The following is a 21,414-nucleotide window of genomic DNA, read 5'->3' as shown; positions in this document are numbered from 1 at the left end:
CTGGAGTGCAGTGGCGCGATCTCGGCTCACTGCAACCTTTGCCTCCCGGGTTCAAGTAATTCTCCTGTCTCAACCTCCCGAGTAGCTTGGGTTACAGGTGCACACCACCACGCCCGGCTAATTTTTGTATTTTTAGTAGAGACAGGATTTCACCATGTTGGCCAGGCTGGTCTCGAACCCCTGACCTCAAGTGATCTGCCTGCCTAGGCCTCCCAAAGTGCTGGAATTACAGGTGTGAGCCACCACACCCAGCCTTTTGTGTGTGTGTTTCTGAAAGAATATTAAAGCAAATCCCAGATGTTGAGACATTTTGACCCTAAAAACAGGTTAAAGTTTTTTGTTTGAAAAAGAAAAGTCACCCAGGCTGGAGTGCAGTTGTGTGATCTAAGCTCACTGCAACCTCTGCCTCCTGAGTACAAGTGATTCTCCTGCATCAGCCTCCCGAGTAGCTGGGATTACAGGCACCCACCACGCCAAGCTAATTTTTGTATTTTTATTAGAGACAGGGTTTCACCATGTTGGCCAGGCTAGTCTTGAACTCCTGACCTCAGGTGATCCGCCTGCCTTGGCCTCCCAAAAGTGCTGGGATTACAGGCATGAGCCACTGTGCCCGGCCTTTCTTTTCTTTTTTCTTTCTTTTTTTTTTTTTGAGACAGACTCTCCCTCTGTTGCCCAGGTGCGGTGGCTCACGCCTGTAATCCCAGCACTTTGGGAAGCCAAGGTGGGCGGATCACCTGAGGTCAGGAGTTTGAGACTAGCCTGGTCAACCTAGTGAAACCCTGTCTCTACTGAAGATCCAAAAAGTAGCTGGGCATGGTGGCATGTGCCTGTAATCCCAGCTACTTGGGAGGCTGAGGCAGGAGAATCACTTGAACCCAGGAGGCGGAGGTTGCAGTGAGTCCAGATTGCACCACTGCACTCAGCCTGGCAACAGGGCAAGACTCCGTCTCAAAAAAAAAACAACAAACTGAAGTCCCCAAATCCTCTTTGGAAAAAGCACAGGTCACAGACTTTCCTGTGGTTCTGTGTTTCTTCTTCCTGGGAGCTGGCAAAATAAACCTCTAACTTGATTGAGAGTTGCCTCAGATGCTTTGTGGTTATGCTAGATTGTGACTGGAAAATTAGGGAGAATTCCTTAATATCCCATCCCCTAAACGGTCCTTTTAGTTCCTTTTTAACTTTTAAAAATTGAGGTATAGAGTCCAGAGCATGCCAGAATTGTCAGCGTCCACCTGAACGGTTTACCTGGGAAGACATCCTGTAGCTGCTATGGGTAGGGTAGGGAGGTGACCCCCTGCCGTGCCACCAGGATTTGTGGCCCTGATCTGCTTGTGAATGGGCACCTGCAGGGCCTGGCCTTTACATGTCGTGAGGTTTGCCCAGGTTGTGTGCGTTGCTGTTCTTTTTTAAAAAATTAATTTTTGGCTGGGCACGGTGGCTCATGCCTGTAATCCCAGCACTTTGGGAGACCGAGGTGGGCGGATCACCTGAGGTCAGGAATTCGAGACCAGCCTGGCCAACATGGTGAAACCCCTCTACTAAAAAGATAAAAATTAGCCGGGTGTGGTGGCTCACACATGTAGTCCCAGCTACTCGGGAAGCTGAGAATCTCTTTAACCTGGGAGGCGGAGGTTGCAGTGAGCCGAGATTGTGCCACTGCACTCCAGCCTGGGTGACAAAGCGAGACTCTGTCTCAAAAAAAAAAAAGTTTTTTAATTGACAAAAATTGTGTATGTTTATCATGTACAACAGGTTTTGAAATATGTGTACATTGTGGAACAGCTCAATAGAGCTAACTGAATGCACTGCCACATACTTGTCACTTAAATCTACTCCTCTAGTGGTTTTCAAGAATGCAGTCCCCTGTACAAGAGACCTGAGCTCAGGCCTCCCAGCTGAAGTGTCATGTCTTTTCACCAACGTCCCCAGCCACAGGCCCTCAGGCTCCAGCAGTCAACACTACTCCGCATCTATGAATTTGCCTTTCTTTTTTTAAATTTGAGACGGAGTCTCTGTCCCCCAGGCTGGAGTGCAGTGGCACCATCTTGGCTCACTGCAACCTCTGCCTCACAGGTTCAGGCGATTCTCTTTTCTCAACTTCGTGAGCAGCTGGGATTACAGGCATGTGCTAATACGCCTGGCTAATTTTTGTAGTTTTAGTAGAGATGTGGTTTCACCATGTTGGCCAGGCTGGTCTGGAACTCCTGACCTTGTGATCCACCTGCCTCAGCGTCCCAAAGTGCTGGGATTATAGGCATGAGCCACTGCACCTGGCCTTTTTTTTTTTTTTTTTTTTAAAGACAGAGTTTCACTCTTGTTGCCCAGGCTGGAGTGCAGTGGCGCAATCTCAGCTCACTGCAGCCTCTGCCTCCCAGGTTCAAGCGATTCTCCTGCCCCAGGCACATGCCACCAGGACTGGCTAATTTTTGTATTTTTAGTAGAGATGGGGTTTCACCATGTTCATCAGGTTGGATGGTCTTTAACTCCTGACCTCGGCCTCCCAAAGTGCTGGGATTACAGGCATGAGCCACTGTGCCCAGCCGCCTTTCTTTTTTGAGACAGGGTCTTGTTCTCACGCAGGCAAACACGGCTCACTGCAGCCTCGACCTCTTGGGCTCAAGCAATCCTCCCACCTCAGCCTCCTGTGTAGCTGAGACTATAGGTGTGTGCCACCATACCTGACTCATTTTATTTTATATTTTTGCAGAGATGAAGTATCACTGTGTTGCCCAGGCTGCTCTCAAACTCCTGGACTCAAGTGATCCTCTTGCCTTGGCCTCCCTAAGTGCTGAGATTACAGGCCTGAGCCACCATGCCTGGCATTTTGACTTTTTAGGGTCCACGTATGAGTGAGATCACGTGGGATTTGTCCGTCTGTGCCCAGCTTATTTCACTTAGCATAAATGCTTCAGGTTCCTCTACATTGTTGCAAATGACAGGATTTCATCTTTTTTACAGCGGAATAGCATCCCATCGTGCATGTCATTTTCTCCATTCGACTGTTGTCGGACACCTAGGTCGGTTCCACAGCTTGGCTATGGTGACTAGGGCTGAATAAACACGGCTGCGGGTGTCTCTTCAACGTACCGACTTCCTTTCCTTTGGATAAATACCCAGTAGTGGGAATCCTGGATTATATGGTAGTTCTATTTTTAACTTTTCCAGGCGCCTCTGGACCGCTTTCCATAATGGCGGTAATACTTGACATTCCCGCCCACCGCGCACAAGCATTCCATTCCTTCACACCCGCAGCAGCATCTCATCTGCTTAGAACGGCCGTCCTAACAGGTGTGAGGGACAGCTCGGTGCAGTCTTCCTCTACCTGCATTTCCCTGATGATTACCGATACGGAGCATTAGTTTCATACGGCTGTTGGCCATCTGTATGTGGGTTGTTGTTTTTTTAATGTCTTCTCGGTGGGGCGCAGTGGCTGATGCCTATAATCCCAGCACTTTGGGAGGTAGAGGCGGGCGGATCACCTGAGGTCAGGAGTTCGAGACCACCCTGGCCTACATGGTGAAACCCCATCTCTACTAAAAATACAAAAACTAGCTGGGCACAGTGCCATGTGCCTGTAGTCCCAGCTACTGGGGAGGCTGAGGCAGGAGAATCACTTGAACTCAGGAGGCGGAGGTTGCATGAGCCAAGAGGGCACCACTGCGCTCCAGCCTGGGCGACACAGTGAGGCTCTGTTCAGGTCCTTTCTATTTTTTCGGTCAGGTCATCTGGGTTTTTTCCTGTTCAGTTGTTTGAGTTCCTTATATATTTTGGATATTAACCCCTTCTCAGATACATGGTTTCCAAATATTTTCTCCGATTTCCACGGCTGTCTCCTGGCTCTGTTGCTGGCTCCCTCCGCTGAGCAGAGGCCGCTGTGTGCTACTGAAGTTGTCTCCACATCTGGTGTGTTTGAAGCAGGATTCACGGGAGAGCCGCACGTCACACAGTGGCTCGCTCTTATGTCTTCGGTTGGGACCACCCCTTCTGCCCAGTGTGCTGCCATTTTCCATTTTGTTGATTTCGGCTCTGTTTCATTTCCTTCTTTCTACTTACTTCTGGTCTAATTTGCTCTTTTTCTTGTACCTTAACATGAAATCTTAGGTGCTTTTACACTTACTTTCTAATATAAGCATTTAAAGCTATAAATCTCCTTCCAAGCCCTGCTTTCACTCAAATTGGGTAAGTGCGCTTTCATCATTCAGTTTCAAATGCTGAGTTTCCAGCGATCTCTGTGGCCCCTGGTTATCTGGACACGTGCCGTTCCAGTCACCTCCTGCCGTGTAGCCACCATCACTAGCTTCACAGCATGCAGCACCCACCATCTGTCACCATCATGGTCGCACGCCAGCGGCTGGCTGGGCTCAGCCGGGTGATTCTTGCTGGGATCCGTCAGGCCATTGCCGTCAGGCAGCAGCTGCGGCTGCGGCTGGACACATCCCACCCTGAAGGCTTCCTCCCTCACAGGACTGGCCTGCTGGCCGGAAGACTCCAGCAGCCTTGGACTCACCATCTCTCCGGGACCGCTCCTGGCATTTCTCCAGCACAGAGGCTTCAGGGTGGCCAGATGTTTTGCATGATGGCTGAAGCCTCTGAAGGCCATGTCCCTGGCATCTGATCTGCTTGGAGAGAGCGCCACATCCACTAGAAAGAATGAGGGCTTTGCAGCGTCACTTGGGTCAGGTGACCGTCATGTTCCTTCAGGGCCTCTGGGATTCAAAGGCCAGGATAGATTTACACGTTCAAGAAGTTTATTTGGGGAAAGACTTGTGAAGGACAGAGCAGGAGCGGGCAGAGGAAGGCTGCTGACACGACGCAGGCCTGACATCTGTGGGAGGAAGGGCCTTTGCCACACCCACGGGACCAGGACAGGATGCCCATCTGAGGCCTGACATCTGTGGGAGGAAGGGCCTTTGCCACACCCACGGGACCAGGACAGCGTGCCCATCTGAGGCCTGACATCTGTGGGAGGAAGGGCCTTTCCCACACCCACGGGACCAGGACAGCGTGCCCATCTGAGGCCTGACATCTGTGGGAGGAAGGGCCTTTCCCACACCCACGGGACCAGGACAGCGTGCCCATGTGAGGCCTGACATCTGTGGGAGGAGGGGCCTTTGCCACACCCACGGGACCAGGACAGCGTGCCCATCTGAGGCCTGACATCTGTGGGAGGAAGGGCCTTTGCCACACCCACGGGACCAGGACAGCGTGCCCATCTGAGGCCAAGGTGGGAGAAACGACTGGCTCTGCACCGCTCCATGCTCAGCACTGGGTGGGGACAGCCGGGAAGGGCAGCAGCTGGCGTGGAGAGGGGCTTCCCTCTGGGTCTGGTCCTCTATCATTGTTATTTGGCACAGGAGCCCAGCAGGTCACGATGGGCCCTGGCATGCCCCCTGTTTGCAGTGGCTCTGCTCCTGAGCTACTCCAGTAGGGTGCTCCTGGGGGCACCTGTCCTCCTGCCCGCTGTCCCTGCTGACCAGCTCCAGCTCAGTTCCTCTGCCCAGGCCCAATCCTGTGCAGCCATACTCACCGTGAAAGGCCTGCATCTCAGCCCGGGGGGCGGGGGCTTGGCCTAGGCCTTCTTAGTTCCTCACTCTACCTCACCCTCAGCTGAGAGACGCTGCTTTCCCACACCTGCTACTTCAGGGCCTGTAAGTCTTTATTTAAAAACAAAAACAAAAAGAGAGGCCAAGGCAGGAGAGTTGCTTGAGCTCAGGAGTTCAAAACCAGCCTGGGCAACATAGCAAGACCCTGTCTCTAATCAGAACCAAACCAAAACCGTTTTAGCAGTTCACCACCTTTCGCTAGTTAATACTTTTTTTAAGAGATGGGGGTCTCACTCTGTCGCCCAGGCTGTAGTGCAGTGGTGCGATCACAGCTCCCTGCAGCCACCAGCTCCTGGGCTCAAGCAATCCTCCCGCCTCATTCTCAGTGGCTGGGACTACAGGTGAGTGCCACCACACCAGGCTAATTTTTTTTTACTTTTTTATAGAGATGGGGGTCTCAATATGTTGCCCAGGCTGGTCTCAAACTCCTGGCCTCAAGTGACCCTTCTGCCTTGGCCTCCCAAAGTGCTGGGATTACAGGTGTGAGCCACCACGCCTAGTAAGTCTTTATATTTTTTTTCCTTCAGATAACTGATGTGGTTTCTGTATCCTGGCTGATAATGCCTTCATTTTTAAAGAATATTATTTCTTTTTCTTTTTTGAAATGGAGTCTCACTCTGTCTCCCAGGTTGGAGTACAGTGGTGCAATCTCAGCTCACTGCAACCTTCCCCTCCCAGGTTCAAGTGATTCTCCTGCCTCAGTCTCCCGAGTAGCTGGGATTACAGGTGCCCGCCACCGCACCCAGCTAATTTTTCTATTTTTAGTAGAGATGGGGTTTCTCCATGTTGGCCAGGCTGGTCTCAAACTCCTGACCTCAGGTGATCCACCCACCTCAGCCTCCCAAAGTGCTGGGATTACAGGTGCGAGCCACCGCGCCCGGCCTGAAGAATATTTCAATGTATGTGAAGTAGGTCGGCCTTCCTTTTCCCTTGAGCACAGCAGCTGTGGGTCCGTGGCCTTCTGGTGGGAAGTGAGGCATTGTTCATATTCCTGCTTCTCTACGTGGATCTCCTGTTTCCACCCGAGCTGCCTTTAGGAATGGAGGATGTGTTCCGGTTTCTCCATATGGCACCTGCTGGCAGTTACAGAGATTCTTGGATCTGTGGATTATCTTCTTTCATCAATTTCAGAAAGTTCTTAGCGATTCAATTTTGAAATATTTCTTCATTTTGTCTCCTCTTCCTGCTTCTGGGACTCCAGTCACACCCAGGTCAGGCCGGACTTTGCCCCACAGCTCTCGGCCCTCCGTCGTTTGCCCTCCCTGCTGTTTGGATCTTCTTTAGTGACCAGTCTTCAGGTAAACTGACCCGTTCCTCTGCGGCGTCCGGTCTGCTGCTAAACCCGTCTGAAGAGTATTCATTTATATACTATCGTTTTCATTTTCAGCTCTTCATTTTGTTCTTTTCTGAAGGTGCCATGTTCCTGCTGGTCCTCTCTTCACGGATGTCACCTGCCGTTTCCACGGGCCTCCCCACCTCCCCGGAGTCCTCTCACAGCCCTTGACTTCAGTGTTACCACCGGCCCGTCTCTGCCTCCGCTGCTCACTGTGGCTCACGTGTCTCCTAATGTCTCATTGTAGGCTCGACGTTTCATATAAAAGAACAGCGTGAAGGCTGAAGAAAACAACGTTTATTTCCAGAGAGGGGCACGTGTTTTCTGCTGCCAGGTTGCCAGAGTGCACGGAGTTGTTGCTCCCTGCAGTTGAGCTGGCTCCGGACTTCTCTGCAGCTGTGGTGAAGGCCTCAGATGTCCTGAGGGTGGCATCAGGGCACGTGCTTGTGTGGGGACCTGAGGTCTGAGCGTGGTAATTCTGGACATGCCTGAGGTCTGAGCACCGCGATTCTCGGGCCTGAGGTCCGAGGCAATTCTGGACATCGGCCTGTGTGTCGCGCCAAGCCACCAGCTCCGGAGGCTGCAGGATTTATCCGTTCCTCAGCCGGACTGCCATCCTTTCGGTCACTGGAGGCTTCCTTTGCTCTCCATTCCAACGCCTTGCCCTGTGCCCGGGGGCTCTTGTAGCCCTGCTCCTCTTCTTCAACCTCTGGGGCTTGTCTCCCGCCCACAATCCCAGCGCCCCTGGTGGGCCTCCAGACTTTGGGAACAAAAATCCCAGCATGTCTGTGAGGGGACGTTCCCGGGTAGTGTCCTCAGCTCCCTGCCCCGCTCCCAGTTTTTGGCACTCTTCCCAAGCACTCAATGTGGACCCGAGGGAGGCCAGGGAGCTCTGGACTTCTCTGTCGCAGGGGACCTCCAGATCCTGGGGGCTTGGCAGCTGTGGGCAAGCGGTTTGCATGCACCTTGCCTGGTCCCTCCTTACCTGACTCTGTGGGGTCCTCTTTCCTCTCACTCCCCGCTGGGGATGACAGCAGCAGGGCCTCTCTTCTCTGCTGGGTGGGACAGAAGTCAGGGTTGGAACCTGCTGCTTCTGAGGTTCCTGTGAGGGCCACAGGGAGGTCAGGACAAAGTCTTGGCCTTCTGAGGTATGTGGGTCACCCACGTCCAGCCATGTGAAGAGCAAGAGCCACCATGGGTGACATGGTGATGCCATAACACAGTCTGAACCTGAATCTTGGAATGGGAGGTGCAGGATGGAATATCTTGGCTTGTTAAAATCTTTTTTTTTTTTGAGACAGAGTTTTGCTCTGGAGTGTAATGGCGTGATCTTGGCTCACCACAATCTCCACCTCACAGGTTCAAGCAATTCTTCTCTCTCAGACTCCCGAATAGCTGGGACTACAGGTGCCCGCCACTACGCCTGGCTAACTTTTGTATTTTTAGTAGAGATGAGGCTTCACCATATTGGCCAGGCTGATCTTGAACTGCTGACCTTGTGATCCACCCGCCTCGGCCTCCCAAAGTGCTAGGAACACAGGTGTGAGCCACCACTCCTGGCCTAAAGGCTAACTTCTAAAGGCTGGGAAGCTGGGGCACCTCCTGGGGGGTCTTGCTGGCTCCAAAAGACAGTGCCTTTGAAAGAAGCTGCGTGTTACAAAAACAGTCTGAATTCCCACTTTCAGCTGGCTGAAAATGCAAAACCATTAAGGCAGCTTTCCAAAGCACGGCGCTGGCTGCACAGCGGGGTGGCTGAGGCCAGGGTGCATGCAGGGACATCGCTTCCTCCTCCCCTCCTGATGGAAACACCTGCCCATCACTGCACACATCCCACTCTACGGTCCTGCGAGTGGCCTTGGCTGGAACAGAGACAGCCAGGGTGGCCGCTTGCTTAGACTTCAGTCCTCTCCTGGGGACAGGATTTCAAGTATCAGTCCCCCCAGTCGATGAACCAGTGAGAACAGGCTTATCTAGGCCGTTTTATTTAATAAAATTGTGCAAAAGTCAGGGCTGATTTCTTGGCTCTGCCCTTTGAAGAGAACAGTTTTCCTTAGCAGAGAATGAGGGAAAGCCACGGGCCCACTAGAAGCTTTCTCAGGCCAGTGGTGTGACCTCCTGTCCACAGCCATGAGGGAGAAAGGCCTGTGCTGAGGCTGCTGGGCAGTGAGCGAGGGGCCCGCGAGGCACTGAAGAATCAGCACAGCTGCACACGCTCGTGGTGTCCTGACCACACGGCAGGCAGGGGCAGGGCAGAGTGGGACAGACAGAAAGGTAAATGAGCACTCCCTCTCTCTCTTTTTTTTTGAGACGAGGTTTTGCTCTGTTGCCCAGGCTGGAGTACAGTGGCGCGATCTCGGCTCACCGCAGTATCTGCCTCCCAGGTTCAAGTGATTCTCTCAGCCTCCCGAGTAGCTGGGCCTACAGGCATGCGCCATGTCCAGCTGATTCTGTATTTTTAGTAGAGATGGGGTTTCTCCATGTTGGTCAGGCTGGTTTCAAACTCCTGACGTTAGGTGATCTGCCCGCCTCGGCCTCCCAAAGTGCTGGGATTATAGGTATGAGTCACTGTGCCCGGCCTCTCAGCACTCTCAACAGCTGTCCCTCTGGTGACATTTCAGTGCCTTGCCCTTTGACCAGGAGTTGTTTCCCCTGGGCTAAGCAGCCCAGAACCCATGCCCAGGGTCCATCCCTAGGCACCCCCCAGCAGGTGCCAGCAGCATTCACATGGGGTAGGGGACCCCTGGGTGTCACCTGGGTGCCGGCAGCCTGCCATTGCGCCCAGAAACCTCTGCCTACCACGAGGACTGGCTCTGCCAAGGACATACCCTCTGTCTCCCGGTGAGACCTGAGATGGGCCCAGAGCACAGGACAGGTCCCGTTGGAGAGATTCCAGGAAACGGGCCTGGGATCTGGAAAACCACTCCACAGACAGTTCTGGTTTCCAGCATCAAACCCAGACAGGAAGAAAATGAAAAATTTCTCATAACGGTATAAAGTAATCCTGATTTTAGCAAACATTGCTATTAAAGAATGTCAGTTTTAGGTTGCGTGGCGTGAACATCTTTTTCCGTGGAAGAGTGAAGTGCTGCCCACCGCCGCAGGAGGGGGTCTTCAGGAAGCGGCTGCAGGCCATCGGGCTCCCCTGCCTGCTGCCAGGCGGCCCCGAGAGCTGAGAGGAGAGGACAGCGGTCAGGCACGCGCACCCCCCGCAACCAGAAACACGAGCCTGGGCGTTTGCCTCTGCGTCGCTGCCTCGGCCCCTCGGTGTCCTCTCCTTGGTTCTCCTCTTAGAAACCTTCTCATGGGATGTCAGCCTCACCGTGGGGCCTGTGGCTCGGGCCTGGGGCCAGCCCGCATCTTAGGTGGGGTCTCTGGGCCTTGTCCTGTGTGTCTGGCACTCCTTGGTGGCGGCTGCCACTGCCCTGCACACTCACAGCCTGCAGCGTCCACTCGTGGACGACACCGCAGGCTTCCCCACGGAGCTGCGGCTGGACGCCGACCCTGGCACTGGCTGTTGACAGCCAAACAGCCACAAGCATCTCTTCCGGGCCCACTGCTCTAGGACGACCCTCCTGTGCTGGGGTGTTTTGCAAAAAGATAGACAGCCGGTGAAGATGGATGATGAGCGCCCTCTCCTGTGTGCTCCATGGCACCTGTCACCTGTGTGCTGACCATCCAGGTCACCCACCCCACGTCAGCTGTGCCACAATCATGCCAAATTGTTGCCCAGAAGCTGACCTGGCCGCCTCCTGCGCTATGCAACCTTCCTGCTGTCCCAGCTCACCTTGTCCCCTCCTGCCAGGCCACAGGGCAGTACTTCACCCCTGCACCTCCCTGCACGTCACCCTTCGTGCTGATGGCCGCCCACACGCCCCTCCCGCCATCTCCTGGGTGCACACAGTGAGCCCTGACTGCTCTAGGGCCCTGGGTCTCCAGGTGAGCAGGAAACCAGGTGAGCGAGGCCTGGCCAACTCGCCCCTCCTGCAATACCTGGTTTTGGAATAAAGCCTTTCTTCCCCCTGATGAAAGAGAGGCTACAGGAAGAAGTCCCCCTCTCTGCCCACCCCTCTTCCCGCCTTGAACCCCGCTGACCTGTGGGTGGAGGGACTCTGCGGCAGGAACCTGAGCTCCTGAGAGAAAAGCTGCCGACAGAGCCTGTGGAAGGCACGTGGCCCACGGCTGGAGCCGCCACAGTCAGATCTGTCCAGCACAGCTGCCAGGCGGACTCAACGTCCCGTCCCGAGAGTCTCAGCCTGGCCCTGCCCCATCCTTCCAGCCTTGTCACCCACACCTGGCAGCTCAGCTTCCCTGCAGCTCCCTTCCCTGCCTGGCTGGCTTCTGGCAGTTCTCCTGTGTGACCCACTCACATCCTGGGTCCTCTGGCCTAAGAGTCTTTATGGATGACACACTCATATTCCTGGGCACGCTGCAGTGGGGTTCACACTTTGCTTGTCTGCCCTAAATAGTAGAAATGTTTGTTTTCTGTAAGTCCACAAGGCTTAAAGGAAGAAACCCTGCAGCTGTCTTACAGAAAAAGCGAGGGTGGCAGCTGCGTGGACACGGCCAGCGCAGTCCCCTGGCCTCTGCTCGGCGGCCACTCACCTTGGTCTGGATCAGGGCTTTGCAATGGTGGAGGCGGAAGCTGCTGACAGTCAGGAGTCCTTCAGGCTCTTTGAGGTCAGAATCGTCCATGACGTGGCCCTGGCCTCCAGAAAGGTCCTAAGGAGACAGACCCATCAGCCGGCCAGCCAGTCACCCTTGTCTCCTGTTGTCTTTCAACCTGAGCCCTCTACTCACTTCATTCTAAAACGGCAAACTTCTCTCAGGCCCCGCTGAAGGTCAGGCCGGCCAGCTTCCCCGGCATGGCCCTGCCACTTGCTGCCCATCCCCGGCTCACGGGCCTCCCTCCCTCCAGGACCTCATGCCCCTCAAACTGCTCAACAGAATGTCTTCGCAGCCACTCTCGGGAGACACCCTTCAGGCTGCCGCCACTCGGAGCTGTCCCACCTCTAAGCCTCCTATTCAGGAGGCCTCCCCCACGCCCTAGCCTCCTGGTCCTGTTTTCTTCGCACGATGACACAGCCAGGGCTGACCTTACTGGGAGCCCTCACTTCCTTCCTGGCCAGCCCAGTGTGCAGCCCATGGGCCACCAGGGCAACCATTTTCATGCCCATCTTCACCAGGACCAATCTGCCTGCCTGGCCAGTCCTTTCTGAATTTTCCAGGTTTGAAAATTTCCATAATAAATTTAAGAATGAAGAAAGATCCTTGCCATCTAGATCGCTGAAAGGTGACCCTCCCTATGACTGACGTTTTCTGTGACAGCTCAGGAGCTTCAGCGTGTGCACGGCAGTGTGCGTGTGGCGGTGTGTGCTCACGGCAGTGTGCGTGTGGCGGTGTGTGCACGGCAGTGTGCGTGTGGCGGTGTGTGTGTGCTCATGGCAGTGTGTGCGTGGCAGTGGTGTGCGTGTGGCAGTGTGTGTGTGCACGGCAGTGTGTGTGGCGGTGTGTGCTCATGGCAGTGTGTGCGTGGCAGTGGTGTGCATGTGGCAGTGTGTGTGTGCATGGCGGTGTGTGCACGGCAGTGTGTGTGGCGGTGTGTGTGCGTGGCAGTGGTGTGCGTGTGGCGGTGTGTGTGTGCATGGCGGTGTGTGCACGGCAGTGTGTGTGGCGGTGTGCGTGGTGGTGTGTGCTCACGGCAGTGTGTGCGTGGCAGTGGTGTGCGTGTGGCAGTGTGTGTGCATGGCGGTGTGTGCTCACAGCAGCGTGCGTGGCAGTGGTGTGCGTGTGCATGGCGGTGTGTGCTCACGGCAGTGTGTGCGTGGCAGTGGTGTGCGTGTGGCGGTGTGTGTGCATGGCAGTAGTGTGCGTGTGGTGGTGTGTGTGCATGGCGGTGTGTGCTCACGTGTGTGCATGGCAGTGGTGTGCGTGTGGCGGTGTGTGTGTGCATGGCAGTGTGTGCTCACGGCAGTGTGTGCGTGGCAGTGGTGTGCGTGTGACGTGTGTGTGCATGGCGGTGTGTGCTCACGGCAGTGTGTGCGTGGCAGTGGTGTGCGTGTGGCGGTGTGTGTGTGCATGGCGGTGTGTGCTCACGGCAGCGTGTGTGTGGCAGTGGTGTATGCGCATGCGGCAATGTGTGTATGTGCGGCGGTGTGCACGCGTGGCAGTGGTGTGCATGCAGCAGTATGCATATGGTGGCATGTGCACATGCAGCGGTGTGTGCGGGCTGCAGTATGTGCATGCGTGCGGTGGTGTGTGCGTGTGGCGGTGTATGGGCTGCAGTGTGTGTGTGGCTGTGTGTGGGCTGCAGCGTGCGTGCGGCAGTGTGTGTGTGGTGGTGTGTGGCAGTGTGCGTGCAGCAGTGTGTGGGCTGCAGCGTGTGTGGTGGTGTGTGCATGAGGTGGTGTGTGGGCTGCAGTGTGTGTGGTGGTGTGTGCATGAGGTGGTGTGTGGGCTGCAGTGTGTGTGCAGCGGTGTGTGGGCTGCAGCATGCGTGTGGCGGTGTGTGCGTGCAGTGGTGTGTGTGTGTGGTGGTGTGTGGGTTGCAATGTGCGTGTGGCGGTGTGTGGGCTGCAGTGTGTGTGTGGCGGTGTGAGCACGCTGCAGTGTGAGTGTGGTGGTGTGTGTGTGCGGCAGTGTGTGCGTGAGGCGGTGTGTGGGCTGCAGCGTGTGTGGTGGTATGTGCATGAGGTGGTGTGTGGGCTGCAGTGTGTGCGTGAGGTGGTGTGTGGGCTGCAGCATGCATGTGGCGGTGTGTGCGTGCAGTGATGTGTGTGTGTGGCGGTGTGTGGGCTGTAGCATGTGTGTGGCAGTGTGTGGGCTGCAGTGTGCGTGTGGTGGTGTGTGCGGCGGTATGTGGGCTGCAGCATGTGTGTGGCAGTGTGTGGGCTGCAGTGTGCATGCAGTGGTGTGTGCAGCGGTGTGTGGGCTGCAGTGTGTGTGCAGCAGTGTGTGGGCTGCAGTGTGTGTGCGGCGGTGTGTGGGCTGCAGTGTGTGTGTGGTGGTACGTGGGCTGCAGCATGTGCGTGTGGCGGTGTGTGGGCTGCAGTGTGTGTGCGGCAGTGTGTAGGCTGCAGTATGTGTGCGGCGGTGTGTGGGCTGCAGTGTGTGCGTGTGATGTGTGGGCTGCAGCGTGCGTGTGGCGGTGTGTGGCAGTGTGTGCGTGAGGCGGTGTGTGGGCTGCAGTGTGTGCGGCAGTGTGTGCATGAGGGTGTGTGGGCTGCAGTATACGTGTGGTGGTGTGTGTGTGCATGGCGGTGTGTGCTCACGGCAGAGTGTGCGTGGCAGTGGTGTATGCGCATGCGGCAATGTGTGTATGTGCGGCGGTGTGCACGCGTGGCAGTGGTGTGCATGCAGCAGTATGCATATGGTGGCATGTGCACATGTAGCGGTGTGTGCGGGCTGCAGTATGTGCATGCGTGCGGCAGTGTGTGCGTGTGGCGGTGTATGGGCTGCAGTGTGTGTGTGGCAGTGTGTGCGAGCTGCAGTGTGTGTGCGGCGGTGTGTGGGCTGCAGCGTGTGTGGCGGTGTGTGTGTGCGGTGGTGTGCGGGCTGCAGTGTGTGTGTGGCGGTGTGTGCGGGCTGCAATGTGTGTGCGGCGGTGTGTGTGCGGTGGTGTGGGCTGCAGCGTGCGTGTGGCAGTGTGTGTGTGGCAGTGTGTGTGCGGCGGTGTGTGGGCTGCAGCGTGCATGTGGCAGTGTGTGTGTGTGGCGGTGTGTGTGGCAGTGTATGCATGCGGCAGTGTATGGGCTGCAGTGTGTGTGGCAGCGTGTGCGGGCTGCAGTGTGTGTGCGGCAGTGTGTGTGCTGCAGCGTGCGTGTGGCAGTGTGTGTGTGTGGCGGTGTGTGTGGCAGTGTATGCGTGCAGCAGTGTATGGGCTGCAGTGTGTGTGTGTGGCAGTGTGCGGGCCGCAGTGTGCGTGCGGCAGTGTGCGTGTGGTGGTGTGTGTGGGGCGGTGTATGTGTGGCAGCATGTGTGGCAGCGTGTGTGCGGTGGTGTGTGTGCGGTGGTGTGAGCTGCAGCATGCGTGTGGCAGTGTGTGTGCAGCGGTGTGCGGGCTGCAGTGTGTGTGTGGCGGTGTATGTGGCGATGTGCAGGCTGCAGTGTGTGTGGCGGTGTGTGTGTGCGGCGGTGTGCGGGCTGCAGTGTGTGTGTGGCAGTGTGTGCAGGCTGCAGTGTGTGTGCGGCGGTGTGTGTGTGCGGCGGTGTGCGGGCTGCAGTGTGTGTGCGTGGTGGTTTGTGGGCTGCAGCGTGCGTGTGGCAGTGTGTGTGCGGCAGTGTGTGGGCTGCAGTGTGTGTGGCAGTGTGTGTGCGGCAGTGTGCAGGCTGCAGTGTGTGTGTGTGGCAGTGTGCGGGCTGCAGTGTGTGTGCGGCGGTGTACGGGCTGCAGTGTGTGTGGCAGTGTATGTGTGTGACAGCGTGTGTGGCGGTGTGTGCGCGCGGTGGTGTGTGGGCTGCAGCGTGCATGTGGCAGTGTGTGTGTGGTGGTGTGTGCGTGGCGGTGTGTGGGCTGCAGCGTGCATGTGGCAGTGTGTGTGGCGGTGTGCGCGTGTGAGCGTGTGTGTGGCGGTGTGTGCGTGTGGCAGCGTGTGTGTGGCAGTGTGTGCGTGTGGCAGTGTGTGTGGCAGTGTGTGCGTGTGGCAGCGTGAGTGGCGGTGTGTGCGTGTGGCAGCGTGTGTGTGGGCTGCAGCATGCGTGTGGCAGCGTGTGTGGCGGTGTGTGCGTGTGACAGCGTGTGTGTGTGGTGGTGTGTGCGTATGACAGCGTGTGTGTGTGGCGGTGTGTGCGTGTGACAGCGTGTGTGTGGCGGTGTGTGCGTGTGGCAGCATGTGTGTGGCGGTGTGTGCGTGTGGCAGCGTGTGTGTGGGCTGCAGCGTGCGTGTGGCAGCGTGTGTGGCGGTGTGTGCGTGTGACAGCGTGTGTGGCGGTGTGTGCGTGTGACAGCGTGTGTGGCGGTGTGTGCGTGTGGCAGCGTGTGCACGGCCGTGTGTGAACTGATGCGCGGCGCTCTATTTGTTGTCTGCTGCGGGCTCAGGCCGGTTCCTTCTGGAGCCTTTCCCTGCCTCCTGCTCTAGGCTTTGCTGGCTCCTGCCTCAAGCATTAGGGATTTATCCAACGGCCCCGACACGTTTATGGGGCCATCAAGTGGCTTTAACCCACCTATGTCCAGGTGACTCCCCCACTTCTGCCCAAACCTACCCTTGGGAGCAGCCAAGGGCCACTGGCCACAGTGAAGTCCAACCACACTCCCAGGAGCCCTGTCTCAGCCCAAACCACCTACCTTCTGCATGGCATCTATCCCGAGAACGAGAAAAAAATTCTCCTGGCAATGAGATTCACTCCAGAGGCACTGAGAAGCAGACGTGTGTGTGTTCTGAAGGGCTCTCCAGAGTTTTCTAGATTCATTACTGGAAAATAGATGCAATTGTTAAAAGGTGACCTTGAAGCCCTTCTGATGAGGTCACTGCAGCACTGCCCGAGGCACACAGCAGGCACCTGGCCTTTACCCCTAAGCTGAGACCCACAAGAGCCAAGAGGCACATGGCTGTTAAGAAACCCAAAAAGAGCGCTTCCTGCAGGAGCCCTGAGCTGTCTCGTTTATTTACCCATTTATGCTTTTATTCGAACAACACGTGCCATCCTGCGGCACCCCAACCTCCCTCCCATGCCCCCTCTGCGCCTCACACCACCGCCCTTACTGTCTACTCCGAGGAGCAGACGCTCCATGAGGCCGGGTATTTTGCTGGTTTTGTTCACTCAAGTGCCTCGAACTGTGCCGAGTACAAAATAGATGCTCACAAACGAACGTGCCACACGTCACTGGTACGTGCTGCGGGCGACTGAGACGAGTCTCCTGTAAGCAGTTCACGCGCGAGCAGAAAAGGGAAAATGACTGCAAGGCCAGGTGTGGTGGCTCACCACCCAGCACTCTGGGAGACTGAGGAGGGCAAATCACTTGCACTCAGGAGTTCGAGACCAGCCTGAGCAACACAGCAAAACCCTGTCTCTACAAAAAATACAAAAATTAGCTGGGTGTGGTGGTGTGTGCCTGTAGTCCCAGTTCTTGGGAGGCTGAGGCAGGAGGATCGCTTGAGCCTAGGAGGAAGAGGTTCCAGTAAGCTGAGATCACTCACTGCACTCCAGATGACAGAAGGCCAGACGTGCTAAACGCCAAACCATTTCCAAAAATACGCCACTGTTCAGAACACACAAACCATGCTCTATTCCACCCCCAAAGTGCCATCCAGCCTTCTGTCCCATGAGTGTCCAGCCCTGCCAAGTCCTGACACCCAGGACTCCCCATGCCTCTGGGTCCATGAGTCGTGCTGCTGCGGACAGAGATGTCAGTACTGCCAGCAGTGACCTCCCACGCCAGCTTGCTGGGACCACATTCTTGGCAGTTTTTCTCCAGGATCACGCTTTGCAGAAGCACCACATACAGAGGGCACACTGGTTGTCTGGGCAATGCTGGCTGCAGCCTTCTGGGCTGCAGGCCTGTCTTCAGGCCCCTGTGGAGTGTACTCTGGGGCAGGTGCTGGGATGGACCCCAGTAGAGGCCACAGTGGGCCAGGGCTAGAGCCCAGAACGGCCTATCTGTAGAGTCCTCTGAAAGTCCAGGCCTGCTCAGAGACACACAAATCAGTAGGCCAACCTGGCTCTCCCCTGGCTGCTGGGAGACCCTCTCCAAAGACCACACCGAGAAACAGGGAAGCCAGCTCACTCCAGCCTTCACTTCCCTCCTCCCTCTGGGGCTTTGGGCCAACTTATCCCGAGCTTCTCAACCACTGCTGCATAATCCACTAGAGCACTGTTTCTTTCTCAATGTTCAGTTGAAAGTGCGCCCCTAGAAAATGACCATCTACAAACGACTGCATGTGTGACTTCCCCTAGGAGCCCGCAGGCCCGCAGCCAGCACTGGGAGCACACCCATGGGGCTGGGCCTGGGGCTGAGAATGGGGCTCCAGAGTGTGGAGTATTTTCTAGAACTCTGTGGCTGAGGACCAAGAGGCAGCCAGTGCCCACTCAGCCACATTCCCCAGAAGGCCCCTGTACCCGCTGCCCAGGCCCACCAGCCACTCGCACAGAGTGCGAGTCCCCCAGCCCTCCACCAGCGCTGGCACTGAGACCCAGGGGCAGCAGGGCTCGGGTCCAGCTGCTCCAGGTGACCTGGTGTGGGAGGGGATGAACGGGGCTTGGAGTGGAAGGCCACAGCAGGAGCATCAATCCTGCTGCCCTCGCCCAACAGGACCCCTGTGACCTAAAGGCGAAAACAAAGCCTCGCACATCTACTTTCATCAAACAAAAGTAAAAATGGGGCTGCTGTATGAAATATTTCTTAAGTTCATTACCACAATTTATGCACACATTCAAGGCCAGGCTTTTCTTCACTGCTTATTTCTAGGAAATGGTCTAGGGTGGAAATGTCTTCAGCTGCCTGCGGAACTGTTATTTCTTGAAAAGCACACTTTAAAATGTTCTCATAGCTGAGAATGGGCTGAAAAGAAAAAAACAAAAGCATACTAAAGATAGGAGAAAGACACATCATGTTACCTTATTCCAGAGAAATAATTACGATACCCATGAAATCTGTAATTGATCATACCATTCGTGTTACTATCACTTGACGTATTCACTCCTAAAAATCACCACATTAGCAAAATCACACAACACCAGAGGGCTCATGGGAAAAGTGAGGTCAGGGCGAAACATCGAAACTTTGTCAGTGACACATGAAAAAAGATGGCCACCCAACAACGTTAGCACTGTTTTCCATGTTTGGTTAAGAAATTATATACACTACAATAAGCACAGCACTTTACCTTGGAAAAGACAAAGGCTTGCAGGCTGAGTTAGCGTGAACAGGTGGGAGGAGGGCGGTCTGAACTGGGCGAGGTCCTAACACCAGGTGTGGACGGGTGTGCTACACTGGGGCGCTGATAGCTGTTTGAGGGCGTGCGTATGCGACTCTCATGTATTCCACTGTGCCTCAGCTCAGCTGGGGGCAGTTTTCTGCATTCATCTACTCTTTCTTGTGAAATTTCAACTACGCTCAAATTGTTCCCTAATACATCCATCATGCTGGAAAACAAATCCTGTGTTCAGAACAAGCAGGACAGCAGACCTTACGCTATTAGAGTGGATCTCGTCAGGGTCCAGGGAAACTGACCCGTTTAGAAAACAAACAGTCCACCCTGAGAACAGCAATGTCTTTATTTCCTTCCTCACTGGTTTTACTTCTTATCTCTCATGATGGTGTTTGGGAAGAACCATTTGGGAAGAAGTGGCAGAGAAAGCAGACAATGGAAGGAGGAAGAAGACAGGAAAAGAGAAGGATCAGAGGTGTTACCAGCAGTAAACACGTGACAGTGGGTTCTGAAAGAGAGCAGGGGGCAAGGGGCCGAGGGCTGGGACCAGGGCTCCCGGACGGGTCGGATCAGGCATCACCCAATTCATTACAAGTTGAAATGTGATCATGTGATTTTAGAATCTCTGAGACTTTTGAACTCTGCAGATTCAGAATTCAGACATAAAGCTCCTCCCTACACGCCCCGACCTGGGGCCTGTGCAGCCTGCCAATGGAGAGTGGACAGGCAGGGGGAGGAATGGTCACAGAGAGGGACCCAGCTCAGGTGGCCCCCACCTGGCCTTGGCATGACCCATTTCTGCAGCCTCCTCTGCCAACTCATTCCTTCCCTGGCCTCAGGATGGGACTGCCAACCACATGGCCAGGGATGAAGGCCAGGAGAGAAGCAGACCCTCCGAGGCCGTCAGCCCATCCCTGGTTAGCACACCACAGCATTCAGGGTTGCAGGCCTCTTGGTGTGTAGACACGTCCCACTCAACATGGTGACCACAGCGCTGTAGCAATACCTCAGAAGGTGGGATAGCAGCAGTTCCTGTCACCCAAGGTCCACCCTGGCACGGTTGGTGAGAACGGCACTCCTCTGGGGCAGAAGTGGTTCTCAGTGGCTGGAGTTCTGTGGGTCCCTCCAGGAGTTCCAGCGACTGTGAGAATTGTCCAGACTTAGCTGAAGATTCCCGAAAGCCTTCAAACTCCCCCCAAGTGCTGCTGTGTTCCCCAGGGTCAGGACACCGGGTGGTGCAGGTGGAACCGCCCTCACGGGGCAGGGAGTTGCTGGCTTTCCCATCCGACAGGAGAAGGTCAGGGGAGATCCGCATCCATTCCAAACTGTCATCAGTCAGCCTCTCAGGTGCCACTGGGAGGGAAGCCTTGGCTGCTTCCAAATCCTGGAAGTCACTCAAAGGCTCTCCCTCCAGCTCCAGCCGGTCTTGCATCTTGGAGTGGCCAGGCCAGCAGAGGCCCGATGGGCGGCTGCTCTTGAGACACGCACACCACAGTGCTGGCCGCCAACTTTCCCCCGCCCTGGACAGGGCCTGGGACGCGCAGGAGTGCCCCGGGCTGCCCAGTGGCTGATGGTGGAGAGTGCCCACGTGCTGCTGTGGAGCTGACACAAGCCGCAGGCACGGCCCGGTGGCCCGGGAGTCCTGGCTTCCTACTACGCGCGCCGGCGCGGAGCCCGACACAGGGGCGCGTCCCGGACCCACGGCAGGTGTGCGACGAGCGGCCCAAGGCGGGGCTCCTTCTCTGGAGAGAGTCGCTAGCGGGCCTGGGAGCCCCACGCTGACCAGAGGAGCGGGAGCCGGGCTCCCACTGGAGGCCCAAGTGGGAAGGAGGGGTGCGGCGCCCCGGGGTCTCCAGAGAGTCCCTCTCGCGCGCGGCCCGCAGGGCAGCCCTGGACCGCCTGAGTCTGGACAGGGTCCGAGGTGGCCGGCTGAGCGCCCAGCCCGCGGCTCGCAAGGGTCCCCACGCGTCCTGGACCCAGAGCCCGCACGCACCTTCGTCGCCGCCTCGCTTGGGCCCGACGGGGCGAAGCCGGGCGAAACCTGCCACCAGCCGTCCCCTCCAGTCCGCGCCGCCCTGTTGCCCGGCAACGGCGTGCGCCAGCTCCGCTTCCGGCGTTCGCCGCCGTGGCGTCAGCACGCACCCGGGGCGTGACCAGCACCGGCCCCGCCCTCAGGCCCCGCGCCCGGCCCCGCCCTCCCTGGCCCGGCCCCGCCCTCAGGCCCCTCGGCCCCGCCCCGCCCTCCCTGGCCCGGCCCCGCCCTCAGGCCCCGCCCCCGCCCCGCCCCGGGCCGCAGCCACTGCGCGTGGGGTCTGGCCTCCCCGCTGGCAGATCCCTGGGCGCGGGGTCGCACGAGCTTTCTGTCCGTCCTCAGTTCGCTGCCCGAGTGATTCTTCCTCACGACAAGTCCCCCAGGCCCGTCCCAGCGCATCTATCACCCGCAGCACCTTCTCCCGGCGCCCCGCGGCTGAGCTCGCCGCGCCGCCTCTGTGGGTGCAGCTGAGCCACGGCCCCTCAGGACTCCAGCTCCCCCAGGCGAGGGCCAAGTCCGTCTTGCTGACTCCTGAACCCCAGAACCTCGCCTGCCCCTGACTCGTCCGCCTTCCCGGGGAAA

The 21,414-nt window shown here is 56.6% G+C and overlaps 1 protein-coding gene across 2 annotated transcripts; it reads right to left on the bottom strand.

Moving 5' to 3' along the window:
- Positions 1 to 1,563: 1,563 nt before the first annotated feature.
- On the bottom strand, positions 1,564 to 20,314 carry CLBA1 (clathrin binding box of aftiphilin containing 1). 2 transcript variants are annotated; one of them, XM_064375267.1, is made up of 6 exons: positions 19,807 to 20,314; positions 18,285 to 18,430; positions 16,217 to 16,343; positions 11,539 to 11,655; positions 7,922 to 7,991; positions 1,564 to 7,696 (listed from the first exon to the last, which is right to left on the bottom strand). In XM_064375267.1, the coding sequence occupies exons 1-6, from the start codon at positions 20,230 to 20,232 to the stop codon at positions 7,368 to 7,370; spliced, it is 1,215 nt and encodes a 404-aa protein (XP_064231337.1). In that variant the 5' UTR covers positions 20,233 to 20,314; the 3' UTR covers positions 1,564 to 7,367. The 2 variants fall into 2 exon arrangements, with proteins under 2 accessions (XP_064231337.1, XP_012326557.2); XM_012471134.3 differs by lacking the exon at positions 1,564 to 7,696 and having other exon boundaries at positions 7,911 to 10,105.
- Positions 20,315 to 21,414: the final 1,100 nt, after the last annotated feature.

Source organism: Aotus nancymaae, unplaced genomic scaffold (genome assembly GCF_030222135.1).
Source record: "Aotus nancymaae isolate 86718 unplaced genomic scaffold, 86718_ANA_hifiasm-v0.15.2.pri h1tg000011l, whole genome shotgun sequence".
Lineage (NCBI taxonomy): Eukaryota > Metazoa > Chordata > Mammalia > Primates > Aotidae > Aotus > Aotus nancymaae.
This window is presented reverse-complemented; position numbering and strand designations above follow the sequence as displayed.

What these genes read in the sequence shown, in the direction of transcription:
- CLBA1 (XM_064375267.1), bottom strand. Translation starts at nt 20,232, where the DNA reads ATGCAAGACCGGCTGGAGCTGGAGGGAGAGCCTTTGAGTGACTTCCAG. An exon ending in CTGCTATCCCACCTTCTGAG is followed by an intron (nt 18,431 to 19,806) that starts GTATTGCTACAG and finishes TTTTCTTTTCAG; the next exon opens with CCCATTCTCAGCTATGAGAA. An exon ending in GAATGTGTGCATAAATTGTG is followed by an intron (nt 16,344 to 18,284) that starts GTAATGAACTTA and finishes TCTATTTTCCAG; the next exon opens with TAATGAATCTAGAAAACTCT.